This window comes from Thermobia domestica, chromosome 9, assembly GCF_964235325.1.
Source record: "Thermobia domestica chromosome 9, izTheDome1.hap1.1, whole genome shotgun sequence".
NCBI lineage: Eukaryota > Metazoa > Arthropoda > Insecta > Zygentoma > Lepismatidae > Thermobia > Thermobia domestica.
Genome location: NC_137462.1, coordinates 15,339,885 through 15,358,849, shown reverse-complemented (window position 1 = coordinate 15,358,849; position 18,965 = coordinate 15,339,885). Strand labels below are relative to the sequence as shown.

Genomic DNA, 18,965 nt, shown 5'->3' with positions numbered 1-18,965 from the left:
TATGTTAAAGTTTCTTTACAAGTGTCTATGTGAAATTAACGTTTTTAGTGTTTCCGAGTAAGGCATATAAACATGAGCCGGGAGCTTCCAAATTTACATATCAAAAGATATTTCTTTAATGCAGTGAAAATCTTGGATTTCTTGATTTTTCGTTTGTTTTCTTGCGATAAAGTTCTCGCTCTTCAACTACCATTAAACATATGACAGATAAGATATATCTCACAAGTCTAACGTAACAGAATGCATCTTAGGAAAGAAGGAACATATTTCCTAGCACGTTGATGTATTTATGTTCAATGTTGCCTATACACCTTTTGTTTGTTCAAGGTTTGTAACGAAACTGAAGGAAAATTGAATGTTGGTCTTCAGGTAGCCGCGAAAACTCAAAGTGTATTCTGTCATTGTCATATAACAATATATATGTTCACAAATAGAAAACAAATAGTGAAGTTTAAATTTCCATAATTTCTCAGGCTTTCACGACATTTTTGTTTCTACTCTTATATGTTGCATATGATAGTAAATAAATAAATGAATATACATACTTACAAATAACATAAAATAAAATTAATAAGCTGTTTGTGAAAGTTCTCATAGATTTCTTTGCACGTTGGGGTGAATCTCAGTCTTCAAACAATTTATGTTATTTTGCGTAGTACTCTAGGAACACATAACTAATTTGTAATTTTGTTTCAGTTTTTCTTGCTCAAACAATAATTGTACTCTTTTTACTGTTAACAAAATCTAAGTTTCACTTATAATCCTCTGCAGAGGAATAAGAACTTTGAAAGTAAGCTGTTAGCTCTTTCGGACTCTTCAGCGATGTGAACACTTCGATTCTTCATAGTAAACTAAAGAGTTAAATGTAATATGCATATTGTCTTCTATACACATGTAACAACTTGTTTTCACATGTATAGTATTCCTTAATTTGTAGCAGTTATTAAGTTAGTTTTGTCAACACTTAAAAAAATTATTCAATGTATAAACACTGAGGAAAAAATATAGATAATCGCTTGGTTACATATCGTGAATATTCTGATATTGTTTAAATATATGTTGCAATCGCATTTTAATTTCGTGCACGACGGCAAACTCAAACTATTTTAGTGACTATAGAAGTAGTTATTTTATTACAGAATAAAATCGAGCTAAATATCGTTTTACTACGTAATAGAATATTTTACGGATTTGTATGATACTCTGGGCGCCAAAATAGAAAACCCCTAACCTAGTTGGCATTATCGAGGAAACGTTGGCATGCAACATTTTCGCAAATTTCAATGTCCACATTATACTGATCCACCGTATGCCACGGAATTGTTCCATCTCGGTTGTTTTGTAAAATTCGTCAGAGGAATGTACACACTAGGAATATTTTGTTTCGAGATTCACAGGTACATTGCAGATTTATATGAAACCCACTAGATGGCAGGGGACTTAGAACAGTAACTAACTTACACAAGTTTTTTTTATTTACATCAGGAACGGAATATGATATAAAATTAGAGATTTTGATAAAATAAACTTTCAAATGTGCATTCTGCTAAACTTCTTTGTATCTAGTTAATATAAATATAATTTCTTGCAGGGTAGAATGTTGAACTTCCAAACTTGTAATCCTGGTGTACCTTTTGTTAGATATATAAAGGTAATCAAACAAGTTCTGTCTGTTTTTCACCCACCACCCAACATCGATATGCCACCTGAAACATATATGGAAGATAAAAATAGCACTGACCTGCATCATAGGCCTTTCGCCAACTTTCTGGAATGCCATGGTTTCCTTCGTGGTAGAACTTAGTAGGTCGTGTAGCTCGGAAATGCATTTAGCACCGCTACTAGGGATTTGAACTGATGTCCTCTAAAGTGATTGTCCATGGAAGACAACATGTGACAATCGGACGACGCAATATCCAGGGAGAAGCAATAGTGTTTCCCATCCCATCCAAGAAGTAGAATCATTCCCGGGTCATCCTAGCCATGTGAGCTTAGTACTGTCCTGTAACAGGAGGATCCCGTTTGGGGTTCAGAAGTGCTGAATCCAGGGTTTTGAGTTTTTCTTGAACATAGCTCAATTTCTGACGGTACACAGTTGCATTGATACTCTGACCAGCTTGTAACAGTTCTTCATGCTCGATGTCGCGAGCAGTCAACCAAACACACAGGAGAGACTTCATTAGGTGTAATGCTGATTTTCTGCTGTTTTCGAACCGGTTGATGAGATGCTAACCAATGATTGTGACAACCTGGAGCTTCGTATAGGATCCACTTGTCATTACACGTCAGCATCCCGTCCACCAATGGCTCATTCCTGAGACGATACAACAAAGAAACACAGGTTTCTGCTCGCGTTGTTTTCTGGCCCGGTGACAAATCTTGTGTTACTCATAGACCCAAGTTGTAACGCTTCCCAGGTCAACGGAGGTGGTATCGAATGATTTCTTCACTCACACTCAATTGTCATACTCAATTGTGACTGTCACAACCAGGTAGTTGTTGGATATACCCACACCAAAAACTTACTTTCGCCTTATCTTCGGAGGAAAAAGTCTACGCTATGGAGGATAAAGTCAACGCTATCATTAGTCTCCAATTCTTTAATTGATTAGTGCTGTTGTCCTTGTGGTGGTTTCGGATCTCCTTGTGTCTCTGGATTTATGACATTATTCAGACTCCAACATGGAGATGTTGAAGAGGCTTTATCTGTCAAGATAGAAGTGACAGATTAGCATGTGGCACCGAACAAGGTCTAGAGATGTTAAGTCAATCTTCCTAGACGAGAAATGAACTGCTTGATACAGACAAAATATCTGCAGTCAATTGGAACCAAGCAGTGTTATCATCAGGAGTCAACATACTGTAATGGTATAAGTAATGGTTTTCATCCTTCAGAAACTAGACTATCAAGGAGACTTACGGAAGTGTCACTCACCGATTTAAATGAAACTTTGCACATTTGCAGAACATCAAAAAATAATCGATATGTATTCCTTTATTTCGGCAATGGTATATGCTTAAAGATAGATGCCACCCTTTCAACGTTAGGGGTGGTCTCGAAGCATAGCAGAATGGTTTCTATTTTCGGGTAATCATTTGGTCTTAAAACAGGTTCAAAACTTGATGAATTGTGACCACTTCACGAATCTAATAACAAAAAAGGATTTTCCATTAGAGGCTAGAATAACCACCAGGATTTGTAGGAGGATAGAGGATTAACATTAAATATGCACTCCAACTGTCGGAGGGGAGAGTAGACACTTTCAAAAAGCATTCCGAATAAAGCTAGATAACACACTTTAAATACGTACCCCAATAGTGAAGTTGCAGAGACGCACGTTAATCAAGCACCTTGTGTACCTTGTGGATAATCAAGGTGGATCACCACCCGGAAGGCAATACATATTTTAGCTCACTCCCTTAATCACTGCGCAATGAAACGATACATTTTGTAAATACTTAACAATAAGATAGAGATATGTGTCAGCTATAACACAAGACTCTGATTCATTTGAGTATGTCTTCTGATATCGAAAAATATAACAAATAAAAGAAAATTATTGATTCGGTTTACAAGGATCAAACAAGATGGCACTTGCTGGTAGATCTTACTAGAATTGCTGAGTTTATTGAAATATTTATTTGTATGTGTCAAGTTTCTTACAGTAACAATACCCAACAGTATTAATACCAAATAGATATAGTGTTCGACCGTTTTTTGTGTTATGTTTCACATTTTCTTTAAATATCAATTTACATGTAAGGAAATAGGTTTTGAGAAGAAAATTGAACAGAGCGCCATAATGCTCATACTTGAACGTTTACTGTGGTAGTCACAGTAAGAAAATTCCTGGATTATAGCGCTGCAATTTGAGCAGAGGATATTAACAGCCAATTGTGGCAAAGGTCGAAAACTAATTTCTTCAGTAATTATAAAAGCAGAATTCCATCGTTGCTTCTTTTACTATCTGGCATCAGTAACACTCGACACTATCTGGCAACGCTGCATTTTTCACCAATTTGAGCATAGCATCGAGAACACCTAATGTTCCACCTTAAAATAAATACAGTTCAAATCGTTTTCCAAACTCCTCTGCAGTAACATCTGCCTACTAAAATTGTTTTTTGTCAAATTTACAGCATTTCAAATTAGAAAACTTTTTTGTGATTCTAATAACCATATTGTACCTGCCATTTTCAATTTTGTAATTTTCCCGTCAGATTCTGAATCAGCTGGCCAAAAGACCCCATGGTAGTTTGTATTTTTCTTCATTGAATGATTATTTTCTCTCATCGCTTCAATACCATTAGTAACGTTCAAAGGGTGCTTTCTACCTTTGAACCATTGCCGAAATTAAAATACACGTGTTGATTAATTTTCGATTTTCTACAAATATGCTAAGTTTCATTCATATCGGTGAGTGACACTTCGTAAGTCTCTTTGTAAGATTCAGCAACTACAAAAGGTAGCTAACAGATCAGGATCCGCAAATTGAATTTCACCAAGAAACCTGAGATGCTCAAAACAATCAGTCAATGTGGAGGTTTCGGTATTTTAGGAAATAAAAATCTATATTCACCCCGAGACAATTAAAGGCACAATGGAAATGGATTCAAGATATGAAGATGCATTAATTTTACTTTTGCAGGGATTTGGCCTATTCTCAAGTAACACGCCTGAGACATTGCAATATATTGGAAACAAGGACTTGACTACCCAATACATTAAGGATGTTCTATTGACAGCTGCACAGAATGAATAAGATTGGTTTGATGCTTTTGCGAAGGACATTTTTCCGCCAACTGAAGAAAGAACGATAAATTTTAGGGACAAGCTGCCTTAAAGCAAGTATCTGATCTCTGTTTCTCTGTGTGAAGTGAAACAGTTAGATGCAAAATATGTGAAAGCTAAAAGGAATATTCTGCAGTGACTCATTAGTGCATATGAAGCAGGACATCTAGTCATGGACATCCAGTCAGGACAACAACTGGCGCACGAACGCATGAACTGACTTATGACGCACGGACTGTTCATTATTTCTCTATGCTTGGCAGAAGCAAATGGGCACCTTCGATCAGGCTCAAAAACTTCAAAATTATTACTTCAATATTCCTTGATCGCAACTTTAACGTTTGAGCTGATCTAAAATCAACAGTTTGGTGCAATGCATTATATGCTTCGCATATGAGTATTATCATTAGAAAATACCAAATACTCTACAAACCGATGTAGGGTCATTTCAAGAAAATCATGTTCCTAGGGTATCGAATAATTATCATGCCAAGGTTTGAACAGATACATTGAACAGCAGGGAATTCATCGGAAGAAACAATTTTGTAATAGGTTGGTAACACTGTCAGCTTGGTGCTTGAAGGTTTAGAGTCCTGCAATTGTTTCTCTATACCATTGGAGAATATCCATGCCAACTTTAATAGAAATGTTATTGAGCGGTGTGTAAACTGTTGTCGAGCAAACACATATTTTGAGTTTTGTATGTTACAAAAACTACTTTCGGCCACCATTATGTTTTCTGTGAATTTCTGGGAAACAGTGAATGTTACAGCATGGTATACGACAGATATGAATTCGACAACAACAAATCATACTCTAACAGCACTTGAAGTGCTTTTCCTGACAAATGCCTACCCAACTTTATCCTTAATGATTTGTCCAAATGCGCACAAATCATGCGCATGTTCCTGAGTATGAGAATGAAAACAGTATATCACCTCGCGATTTAATTGAATGCTTTTAGTTTTTATAAACCAATTCGTAACAAAATCTATAAATTCATTGTCATATCTGTTCGTGGTTTACAAAAGTCATAAGGGGAACAGCATACAACTTAATAAAAAGAACTAGTCGCTTGAGATTTACGTCTATCGATCCAATATTTACAGAATACAGAAGTTTTCCTTCATTTGTTCCGTGAGTAATTAAATCTGGATATGACCTGTTTTCTATATTAATGGAATGAACGATGAATAGGTTAGAAGGGAAACGTTGTTCATCATTCCTATGGAATGTTGTATACGCTACTGGAAAAAGTTAATCAGACTAGTTAAGATGTCAACGTGAGGTCCAAGTAGGTAAATTCTTATTCAGAAGCTTTTACTAGACAATTTTCTGGAAAACAGAAGTAAGTATTCAAGAGCACTTTAGACGTAAAAGAAGCAGATGATTTCGTTATGCTGAATACCTTCTACAAGAAGAAAGAAAAATATCTTAGTACATATAGTAGTGGTACTGCAAGGTCTAAGATCACTCCATCTTATGGAACATGCAAACGCTGCATAATACAAAGGACTACAAAGTGATAAGAGTCTAACTGTGCAACTAGGCGGCTGAAAATACGGTTTAACCCTCAAAAAATTCCTACAAAAGGTTTCTCAACGATTTTCTGTAGTATCAAATGTGCTGAATAACATATTAAAAGTTTACCAAAATTTGACCACCGGAAAGACCCAATTTTCAAGATGGCGTTCAAAATGGTTGTTAACTCTTTTACAATCTTAGACTTTCATTCAAGTAGCTACTGGGTCATCACTATTTACCCTAGGATTGTGGTTCGTGCATCATTCTCTTTGGAATAAAACAAGCTTTCAAGTGGTGCCATCCAAATGTGTGCATGACCTACGTGAAAATTGAAATTGAGAATAATTTGAGAAATTTCCCTCTTAAAAATCCCTTTTCTAAAGTTTTGCACCCTCTGAAGCGGCCCCGCGTAAGAATACACGACCCAAACCTTCCTAGAGAAGTACTATGAGATATAGACTATGTATGTGCCAAATTACATTGTGAAATCTTTAGTAGTTACGACAGAATAAAAAAATTACCGATATCCTACTCTTTGAATGTATCTAACCAAACATATAAGTAGACAATAAATAGGACAGAACATAAAAGATTCTAACACAGTACTATTAATCCGGATATTATCATTCGTAAGTCATTATTTTTAGAATGAAGCAAGCTTTCCTATTGGTATCATCTCCATGCGTCCATGATACACGTGAAAAGGGAAATTGTGGATAATTCGAAAAAAATTCCCCTAAAAATTCCCTTTTCAGAAGTTTTGCGTCTTCTGTAGCGGCCCCAGTTAAAAGTGCACTACCTTAATGTTTCTAGAAAATTACTATGATGAATAGACTATATGTGTGAGAAATTAAATTCTGAAGTCTTCAATAGTTACGAGAAAACAAAGCATTTATCAATATCCTACTCTGTGAATATACCTAACCGAACCTATAAGTAGGCAATAAATAGCACATTCTACAGTTTTCATCGTACAAAAGTTATTCTAGTGTCTACTCATAATTTTATGGACTTAACACACATCTGCTACACCGAAATTCTAAACAGTACTTTCTTTATTCTTACTTTAGCAAAAATTAACAGAATTTTTCTTTAACATATTTACAAACAATCATTGTAAGATTTTTTTCCCATACTATTTCATTCAAAATATTTTGTTTCCTCAGTTTTCATTCTAATGTTTTTGAAGTGTATTTTTTATAGTCTTAAAATACATTTGTTACATCTATATGGTAAAGAATAGTTTCTTTGTCCTTAGTTTACACAAAAGTAATATACGTTTTATTAAACATTAACGTATTTACGAATAGTCCTTGTTACATTCTTCATCCCAAACAGATTCATTGAAATTATTTTCACAGTTTTCTGTTTGGCAAGGTCTGCAAACAGATGTGCATGGTAGTCCATACCTCTTGCAACTGCACCATTTTGTTAGGCAGGCAGTTGAACAATTACAGTGAAGCATATGAAGAAGACTTTCTGGTGCAACAGATGTATCTGTCATAACAGGTATATACTGATTGTGCCGTAGTTTCCACCTCCAACCAACTGCATTCATATCACTGTCATTTCTGATCTAAACCTTGATTTGGTAATAAACTTTAAAGCTGTGGTATTTTCTAAGAGGACTCAGTAGGAGGAAGGCACTCTGGAGTGATGAGTGACATGGAAGAAACAGTTTTTCTTTTACTGAAAAGTTGGTAGCGCAAAGAGGTCAGTACTTCTGCGTATAAACAAGATAGCCATTACCTTTACCCCTAACGATGCTGCAACAGATTTGTTTGATGTGGCAGCAGGAACACATTTCCACAGTTCTGATTTTTTTTCACTGCTTATGAATCTTTGGAATACTAACTTCTTGCCTACACCAAATATGTGCGAAGTTGAATCACATCCTGTTTAAGCATAATGAACAACAGTTGCGAATATACATTACCGCCCAGAACACGTTTCATTTCATTGCTGTCATATATCTTATGAAGTGTAGACTTGTCCGAACGAAACTATAGGCCTTTATTATCAAACTGAGCACAATAAAGAAGGAGGATGAGTAAATCTGTATCCTCCCCAATCAATGTTGTTGAATGTTGCTCTGATGACTTGACAGATGCTTTGACGATGTCCGCGTCTGCATCTCCTGATGCATTGATAACACTGCAGCCACTTTTCTGCAGTTCTTCTGCCACCATGTGAAAAGTTCCTGTTTGTTGCTAGTTGTAGCAGGAAAATCATCTTTTTCCCCCTAGAAACTCTGTTGCTTCATTGAAGCTGATAGTGAAATGGGTGATTTGGCCTCCTCGATGATGTGTATTATCCTTGATGGAAGGACCAGCTTCGTAAAAGTCAAAAATAACATTCGCTTTACCATTATGTTTTATGGTAAATTCTACGTATGAACGTGCAATGCCACCATAACTCTTGCTCTTTATCCAAGGCAGCCGATGAAAAAGTGAACTACCATCTAACACTTAATGTTCAGTTGCTGAAACCGAATCCATAATAGCTTGTTTAGTAATATACACCTCAATCGTATGAGCCAGTTGAGCTTGGTCACTTTTACGAAATTATTTGGCGTCAAACATGGCTACTGCAAATGGACTGAGCTCATAGCTCAATACACGTTCTAAAGAAAGTTCTCAAGTTTTTGACAATCAAAAATCGTTGATACAGAAGAGCAGGATCAATGGTTCTGTCTTTGTCAATTTTAATGCTGGACTCGTTGGCAAGGGTTTTTGCTTAGTCTTTTGTTTTAAATGATATATTATAATTGGTTTTCCACTTATATTTTGTACAATATTTTTACTGATCATCTGTGAATTATGCACATTGACATCCTCTTTGGCAATTACACCCGTAACAATATTTCTCAAAGAGTCTGGTGAGAATGGCATAAAGGTTACAAGTTTTTCTTTAATCTTCTCCAAGTCTCAGTGATCTCTTTTCATCCTTGACAATGTTGTTTCTCGATGCTGATGACTGGTTGTATATGTAAGACCACTGAATTCCTGCATGGCATCGTGATGTTGAGATGAGATAGGTGTGGACATTATCCACAAAGTACGCATTTCCTCAGTCATGCCACTTCCGTAGATCAACCTGCCACTGCTCTTTAAGGATCTCATTAATGTCTGCTCGATTACTAGATCTGGACTAAGGCCTGCCCAGAACTGGTTACTGCAGCGAATCACATGGAATCCCTTGGCAAATGCGGTATATACATCACGATGCGGCTCTGCAGTTGACTGATTTCTTGCACATAGATATATGCAGATTTTAGGTAGTTATAGTGTCCAGCAGCAGCAAATATTGGTAGACAGTCTAACACCGCTTGCAGGTGTATCATCCAGGACCCTGTGCGATCTGCTTTGACGAGTGATCGGGCAACCTGCAACATTTTCTGATAGTTTGCCCAAAGTAAACCTGTTTCTGACCTGTGGCCAAATTCTGTCTTTCTTGTGACCATAATTTTCTTTATTTCGATCAGCGTATCCGACTTTATGTCACTTTCGATTGTAATCTGTTTCAATGTCATTGATGAATATAGCGTTTCTGCTTCATTCACTAGTGACAAATTGTGCGCTGTTTTTTCTAGATCTGAGGCAATTAGAAAGTTAAGACATCTGTCTAACAAGAGATGTCCACGTAAAGCCCTCTGTACTGGTTTCCCGGTCATCATACTTTATATTTTACCTACAAAATACCATTTAACAATCTTTACAGGAAATCAGGTATGAAAGAAAGGGTTCATCGTCATTATTTTCTAGATAAGATCGAACTCTGAAGAATGCTTGCTCTAATCTTTATTTTTGGGTAGGCCAGATCTACTGCGTTTCGTCTCTTAGTATTTATGGAACTGTAGCAGTATGCAAAGCTCAGAACGAAAATTACTGCTACAAGAGTGATGGTAAACACAGCCAGCGGTGTGCAGGTAATGTCCATAATATTCTATTCTTCCTTTCACGATACTCACCCGTTCATCTGAACGACTATTACAACACTCAATAATACTGTTCACAATTACTTCTGTTTTCACATAACTAATACCAGCATTTCGTGGTGTGACTGTAATACCGCAGAAGACACAATTTATTTGGCTGTTAGAAGAACCTTAAGGGATCCTAGCACTTCTCTCTGGTGGTTTGTCTTTTTTGTTGTTTACTTTTAATGTCTTTTGTGTTGCTGTAGCAGTGTAATCTTATCCAGGGGCGCTTCATAGGGCGTAAAACTTTAGAAAAGGGAATTTTAGGGGGAATTTTTCCGAATTATCCACAATTTCCCTTTCCACGTGCATCATGGACGCATGGGAATGATACCAATAGGAAAGCTTGCTTCATTCTAAAAACAATAAGTCAAGAATGATAATACCGAGATTAATAGTACTGTGTTACAAACTTTTATGTTCTGTCCTATTTATTGTCTACTTATATATTTGGTTAGATATATTCACAGAGTAGGATATTGGTAAATATTTTATTCTGTCGTAACTACTAAAGATTTCACAATGTAATTTGGCACGTACATAGTCTATATCTCATAGTACTTCTTTAGGAAGGTTTGGACCATGTGTTCTTATCTGGAGCCGCTTCAGAGGGCGCAAAACTATAGAAAAGGAATTTTTAAGAGGGAAATTTCTCAAATTATTCTCAATTTCCCTTTCCACGTAGGTCATGCACACATTTGGATGGCACCACTTGAAAGCTTGTTTTATTCTGAAGAGAATGATGTACGAACCATAATCCTAGGATAAATAGTGATGATTCAGTAGCTACTTGAATGAAAGCCTAACATTGTAAAAGAGTTAACAACCATTTTAAACGCCATCTTGAAAATTGGGCCTTTCCCGTGGTCAAATTTTGGTAAACTTTTAATATGTTATTCAGCACATTTGATACTACAATAAACCGTTGAGAAACCTTTTGTAGGAATTTTTTGTGGGTTAGGTAGGTTTTTTCCATATCTGCAGCCGCCTAAACAGCGATTGGTAAGCAATATCTTCATCAAATTAAAAGTAGTAAAAAAACAAAAGGTTCCTGCTACAACAAAGTGGCGCAAAATATTACTACATGTGCTAAAAAGATTCGAAAGGAAATTAAAATCATTCCAGGTACTGCAAGTGAAGGAAGACCAATTGCTCATGGAAGCCGAGTGGACTAGAGTGTTTGTAGCACTCAGTGAAACACTAAGATTGGTTGTAGAAGAAACAAAAGAAAGAGGAATAGTTGATAAGGAAACATGGTAGTGAAACCAAATTGTTCAAACAGTGTGAAGAACAAGAAGAAAGTATTAAACATTACAGAATCCTGTTAGTGATATATATCTCATGGAATACACGGAAGCGAAGAAGAAAGCTTAAAAGGCAGTTCGTGTAGCAAATGTCAATTCTTGTGGTGGGTTAAATAAGAAGCTTGAAACAAGATAGGAAAATATTATAAACAATATTTGAAAATAAGAGAGAATGAAGAAAAGGTATTTCACATGTACACTGCATAAAGGAAAAAATAACGGAATTGAGAGAGGAAAAGAATGTAAACAAAATTTGGAGAAAATATATCCTGAAACTTCTAAGAAAGACCAAGGAAACTTCTATCCGGAAATCAAATGCTGGTATCGCCTATGACTATGATGGAGGTAGTAAATTCCAATAGAAAAATGAAAAGTGCCATCTGATCTTATATTGTTCGCTTCGGAAAATAGTGTGCCTCGAACACATACATATTTACTTTATATATATAATCGAAGGTATGTATGATGGACGTAGATCATGAGTGAAAAACGCATGTGAAATACCATAAGAGTTCAAAGTTAAAATTGGACTTGATTAGGAATTTACTTTTAGACCAAATCTCTTTTTAAAATTGTGATGGAAAATATACAAAGGATGAAACATTAGCACCTTAAAATATGATATTTGAGTATGACATAGTGCCAGTGAGTGAAACATAGTCAGTACTACAGGAGAGCAATTAGATATCTGGATAAGAGCATTTGAGAGCAAATGGCTTATAATTAGTGAAAGCAACGCAAATGTTTCAATTATCTTTTCATGATAAATGTAGTCGAGATTCGAGACACTACTGGAAGAAGAAAAAGTGGTAATCACCAGCAGATGTAATTTCTTGATTTAATACTTCAGGAAAATTCAGGAATAGAACGTATAAACATCATACTTAGAAGGGGTTGGATAGAGTGGATAGAAACGGAAGGAATATAGTAAGAGCGTAGACTGTTACGAACTATGTGATGCATTGTGGTGTCAGAGCGTTTATAACACGATATAAAGACAGTTGGGGGACAGGGACCTGAAAGGCCAACCAGGACCAAACAAAGTAAAAGGCTCCTAGAGGAAGATTGAATTGAAAATTATGCAACACTTTAAAAGTCCTGTTTTTGGAAGCCATATATACTTTTGGGTAAGTGGAAGTTGTTCAAAATTATATTTGATACTTCCTGCTACATTCAAGCACGCAACACATTAAACGAAAGAAGATATACATTACAATTTTGATTTTGCTTTCTGTTTAGCAAAAGGCTATCTGAAAACTGGACTTAAAACTTAACGTAGGGTACCAACTACCTGGTATACCTAATTCATCTATTATATATATAATTGCATTGTATATATTACATAAACGATTATTAACTCATTTGAAGCCAAGGGGGGCGCGGTGGCTCAGTGGTAGAGCATTCACCTCTGGTGCTTGGGGTCCCGGGTTCGATCCCCGCCCCCGGCGAGTGAACTTTGTGGTGGACAAACACCGTGCTCGTGGGTTTTCTCGGGGTTCTCCCGTTTCCTCCCACTTTCTTCATTCCACCATTTCACTCATCTCTCATAATCACCGTCTCCTTTAGCCTAACCGGCATAACCGTGGGACGTAAAACTCAAAGATTTCATTTCATTTCATTTCATTTGAAGCCACAGTCCAATTTCAGGACACTTTGATATAACAAAGAGCGATAAGGTTGTCGAGTTCTGCTACTTGCAGGGAGCAGTTGAAGACCTATTCTAAATTACTGTAATCCTTTTATACATTCTTCTTTTCCTTCTGTGAAAGACGGGCGCTCAAACTTATGTGTGTAAGTTACTTTATTTGGATACGTATCGGGAAACATGTTTTCGATCTAATATTTATATACCTGACACCTACCGCTTCACTCAAACCACATTTAGTTTTGTCTTTTCCATCTTTCCTATCATTGTTATTTATGGTTTCTGCCTGTTGTAAAATAAATTCATAAGAAGATACTCAGAGGAAAATTAAAGGTGAACAGTGAACAAATATATTAGTATATATATTAATATATAGTTATCGCCATATGATATGTTTAACTTGATGTGAACATTAGACCTATTAAAAAGTTAGTGGCAAATTACCTTCTTCATTATTTACAGTAAAAGCGAGCACATATATCGTATATCGTAACGAGATAGAAGACTTGATAAGACGGAAGTGGTATTCAAAAACATGTAGCCAAACAGTTTACCAGATACTGGATCTAGGTGTCATAATGGTGTCATAATTACACTTGACCATCTAGTTTTCATCACAATATATATATATATATATATATATATATATATATATATATATATATATATATATATATATATATAAATTTGAGCTTGCATTTTGTCTTCGCTTGTATGCTCAGGTAAAAGTATAAAAGTTTGATGTATATTTGATTTGTGTTATCATTTCGATAATCAACTAATGGAAAATAAACACTGAATAGGCAAGCATCCAATTGAATAATTATTTTCTTTGGACACTTATAATTTAAAAAAAAAATCACTTGAAAACACAATAACAATGAAAAATATACCATCTGCAAAAGACATAATAATGTTGGAAACACATTATTTAGTCATATCTATTATAATAGAAAATTTCAAATATTTAAAAGTAAATTGAGTATGTCTTACCATATTCAAGCAAACGTTAAAAAAGTTGATAAATTTTACGATTGGGATGTTGATATGAGTTTAGCATCCCTTTAGCAGTAATGCTATATGAGACAAGGACCTACACCTCTGGTAATATTCGATCCACATTAGCAACCACAGGGAATCAAACTCAGATTATACGCGCTAACAACACACATTCTCTCCGAATTGAATAGAAAGAGTTCGTAGGCAATTTTACGAGCAAATTCCTTTTACTTAAAGGTTCAAATATAAATTGTTTACATATCTTATATATATATATATATATATATATATATATATATATATATATACATATATATATACATATAATTAGATAGATAGTTAAATATGGGTATAAATGTATGTCCATGCATGTGTGTAGGTTAGGGTGGAAAAATGGCCTTTTTTATTTTTTATTTTTTTAAGTTTTAAATAGTGCGAAAAAGTTGCCTTTTAGGTTCAAAAAGAAGAAGAAAAATTTGGTGGTTTTACTGCAACATCTTGAGGTGTCACAAAGAGCTTGAAGTTTGTAGAAAGAAATTAAAAATTGAAAAATTATAAACTGTGGCAAATGATTTTTATGGTTTTCTCGTACATATAATGCTACAAAGGTTAGTTGTAAATTCATATATAAGTATTAGAATTGAAAACAAATATTACTTACAAAATATAATTTAAAAGCATTATTGTGAAAAGGTATGTATTTTTGCTGTTTTTGAAATTTTTGGGAACTATTTCTGCTGTAACAAAGATTAGTAAATGAGGTTGAAATAAAAGCTCGTGGAATCAATTACATATATTTTTATTAGAATACACGTAAAAAATATCATAATACACTTTTAAAGACAATGAGAATTTATTTTTTTATTGTTTAAGATACCCACAATGATTACAAATGTTACAGCTGCAAAATGTTTGTTTCCACTTCATTGACACATTAAACTTTTTTAAAAAATCAAATTTTTGACATGTTCTCAAGTGAGTCTATTTTCGATCTTATATATCCTTCGCTTGCGAATGAACCACATACATTTTGAACCGATTCGGTCACTAGTTTTACAACTCTTTTCACTGCTTGTGTGTAATAAGGAAGCCGGAGAAAGTCGATAAGCAGGTCCACTTGACTATTTGGTTGAGCTTCAGATGTCTTCCGTATAAAGTCTTTGAGAGAAGTAATGGGAACATGTTTTACCAAGGGGGATTCAGTTATATCATTTTCAGTCCATGGTATCATGTCGATAAAGCCTTTGCGTCAAAGATAATCGGCGGAGCTTTAAACTTTGTGAATCCGCCTCTATTTTCTGATCTTGCTCTTAAAATACGTTGTAAACCGAGTTCTGTTACATTTTCACTCATTACATAGCATAGACAAAACGAGATTTTTGCAGCAGCAAAGTACACATTTCTTTGAATAACTGGATCTAGAACGTTCTTGAAATCATCCGAGAGATAGCGTGAATATGAGATAAGCTTAAACATATGTTTGGAACTATAAGTACATGAAGGTTTCAACTTAATGTTAAACCAGATAGGTGCATACACTTTTACAATGTACTCTGCTACAGTCTTAAAGTTCCCAGTTGCCACAGACAATCGAATATGTGAATCGAATCGACACAACCGAATATGTGTATACGGTTTGTTAATGTAAGCCACCTGGAGTGAACAAGTTTTCCAGGGTTTCTTAAAGATAAATCTAGCGAACAGTTTCCACTTGATACAGAAATACACATATTCAACAAATACTTTCGATCCGGACTTGAAATCATTTATGTTCTCGAAAAGAAGAAGGTTATTTTCAATTGGCAAGAAAGTAACCACAGCAAGATTAGTACAGTTTTGCAGCTGCTGACCTATTTCGCCTTTCAATTCATTGGGTCCCTTCGTTTTACCATCTAAATGATAGAAAAGATGTACGAAATGCAGCTCATTTCCGTGGAACAAACAAACTAACTATTATAAAGGTATTCCTATTTTATTTTCTATCGAAAAAGTCACATCATTATTATGTTCAGTATTTACAAGGTTCCATCACACCGAATAACGGTACAGTTCAAAAGTTGTTCGCTCTGTTCCCTATCCTCAGAAAACTCCAGTATACTGTCGTCTATGCTCTTTCCCGTGCCAGATTTAGGAGTTACGTGACCAAAAATCTTTGAGTTTGGTTCCTCTTCTGAAACGTCCTCTTCTGAAATACTTTTTTGTAAAACTTAGTTCCTTTCTTTTCTTGAACAATCGACTTGTGTTTTCTTTCATCAAAAAACAATCCTCATTTTCAGTTATCTGATAAAGACTATCATTAATGACATTTCTTTGATTTTTTTATCTTGCTCCTCTAATTTCCATCCTGTCTATTACTTTGGTTTTATCTTCCCGTGTGATTAAACCCAAGTCCTGTAAACCAGCACTAGTTATAGATGCAGCAGCTTTATCTGATATGCCGGTACGGTCACAAATGGAAGCTACATGTGGCAATTTCATACGCATTTGAGTGCTTATCTTTTTATCTTTTTTCAGTTTCAAAGGGCCTGGTAGCTGCTCTTCAAAAGTCAGGTCTCTTTGGTCTTCAGTGCTGTCAATGTCGTCAGTAACCTTTTCTGTTACACTACTACTTTGTTTCCGTTATTGATTAAACTTGACTGTTTTCTGTATTTCTTTACTTTTTCTTGCTTCTTTCTTCTTCAAAGCGCTTTTTGATAACTCTACCAACACTACTCATAACCATTTACCTGATAGAGCGTTGATCTTTTTGAAAGTCTTGTTCCAAAACGCGTGCTTTTATTTCTTCTATACAACTACAAGTATCAAAGTTTTGACACTTGCAGGCAGCAATATCAAATAAACGTTTAGCTTCTCTAAATTTTGCGAGGTTCGAGTCAAACTTATCTCACCCTTTTCTACTTTTAGACCTTAATAAATTCCTATATTTAGCATGACTAACCTTTATCAATTGTGAAATTCTAAGGTCAGAAACAGTGGGAATAGAAGCTCTAGACCATATTGTTCTGTTTTAGCATCTAAAGTCTCACATATTTCACTTACAGTAGGATACTTCCCTGCGCAACTTTGAAAAATAAATCTAATAAAACAGTAGCACTTCATTACATCTTCGTAAGTAGGCATTACAACTTCACACAAATCACTAAATCTTCAAAAAATAGGACATTCCGACATTTGTCTTGTATTCACTTGTTTGGACAACCATTTTAACTCACAACAATAAAGTAGCAAACAAACTAACAAAATATTACGTTGTTCTGTTACACAATAAACGCCAGCTCAACTGTACTCGGCAAAAATACTGACACCTAGTCGGAGTTTGTCACCACACGGAAACACTGTTGCCAAGTTCTATTGGCAAAACGTCACTAAATTTAGCTCCTAAAGTGTGTTTTTTTAAATATTGGTCTTGCGGCACCTCAAGACAATCCAAAATTGATAAAAAATATATGTGAGTGTCTTTTTGACATAAAGTTGCTTATTTGACAGTGTTTGGAATAAAAAATAGGCTATATATATGACAACTTCTTTCTTAAAAAAATAAAATGTAGCAAAAATTGCAATTTTATGAAAATGTATCGTGCTTGCGGCACCTCAAGACGTGCTCCAATATTTTTCATATTTCATTTTTATCTTATCTACACTAAAAGGCAACTTTTCCGTGCTATTACAAATTAAAAATCAAAACTTTTTTTTCCGTTCCACCCTTGTGTAGGTTGTCCTCAAGAACTACTTACGATTATTTTGCGATTAGGTGCATATAAGAATACACATTATTTATAAACAGTTTCACATATACATTGACTCCGATCAAATTAGTTAACACATTCGTAAGAAATGAGTGCGAAAATAGTAACACAAATAAATTACACACAACATAAAGTAATTTTTAATTCTTACTTGGACATAATTGCTTTGGAATACATCTGCCATTTACTTTCTGGTCACGCACCAAACCATCTAAACAATAGCAACCATTTGTAGGCGGGAGGCATTCCGATGTCATTTGGTTACAATAATAATCGCAACGGGGCCCCACCGAGGAAGCAGGAATTTCCTCTGCTCGGCATGCTGCAACAAAATGTACATGTATATTAATAGAAACATTTGTAAACCTAAAATATATATAACTTAACGTATTAATATGATATTAGGCCACTTTTCTCTTCCTGAGCAGCTGTCATATGACGCTCAGTGGAGTCACATATATCCTAAATGTAGGAAATATAATATAAACTTATTCTCTACGTTGCACAAATCTCAATTCTTTGGAATAGGAAAGAATTACAATCCAGCGTCTCTTTCGTCGTTCTTAAACACATTTCAGATTTTAATTAGTTTAGTCTTAGGAGGGAAAACAGGCAAAAGAACTAACCATCTTCATCATGACGTTTTCAAATCACTTAATAATTGCTCCGATTCGTTAAGGAGACCCATATTATACCTCGTGTATGCCGCTTTTGCACACAATAAACATCAGGAGCAACTTCACACATACGGAATCATAAAATGGCGTTATTACAAGGGGAAGAAACGATGGATAGGCGTTAGACCAGAACCCACTGAAAACCAGACTTCTGCAAACAAGAGCAACTTTGCTCGTCTTGTAAACTGTGACTACTTCCTAGTTCTTGAAAAAGTAATACTGAATAAGTATCGAATTCATATACTTCTTTCCTTCATAAAATTGCCATACGCCCTGGGAGAGTGGTAAATACTGAGTAC

At 35.2% G+C, this 18,965-nt stretch overlaps 1 protein-coding gene across 1 annotated transcript in view; it reads right to left on the bottom strand.

The window, feature by feature from the left end:
* LOC145693900 (uncharacterized) overlaps positions 1-18,965 on the bottom strand; it is a 64,222-nt gene that overhangs the window by 19,920 nt on the left and 25,337 nt on the right. The window contains exon 3 of the mRNA XM_081770067.1: positions 18,141-18,311. Coding sequence (XP_081626193.1) covers positions 18,141-18,311 — 171 coding nt within the window. The remainder of the gene's footprint in view (positions 1-18,140; positions 18,312-18,965) is intronic.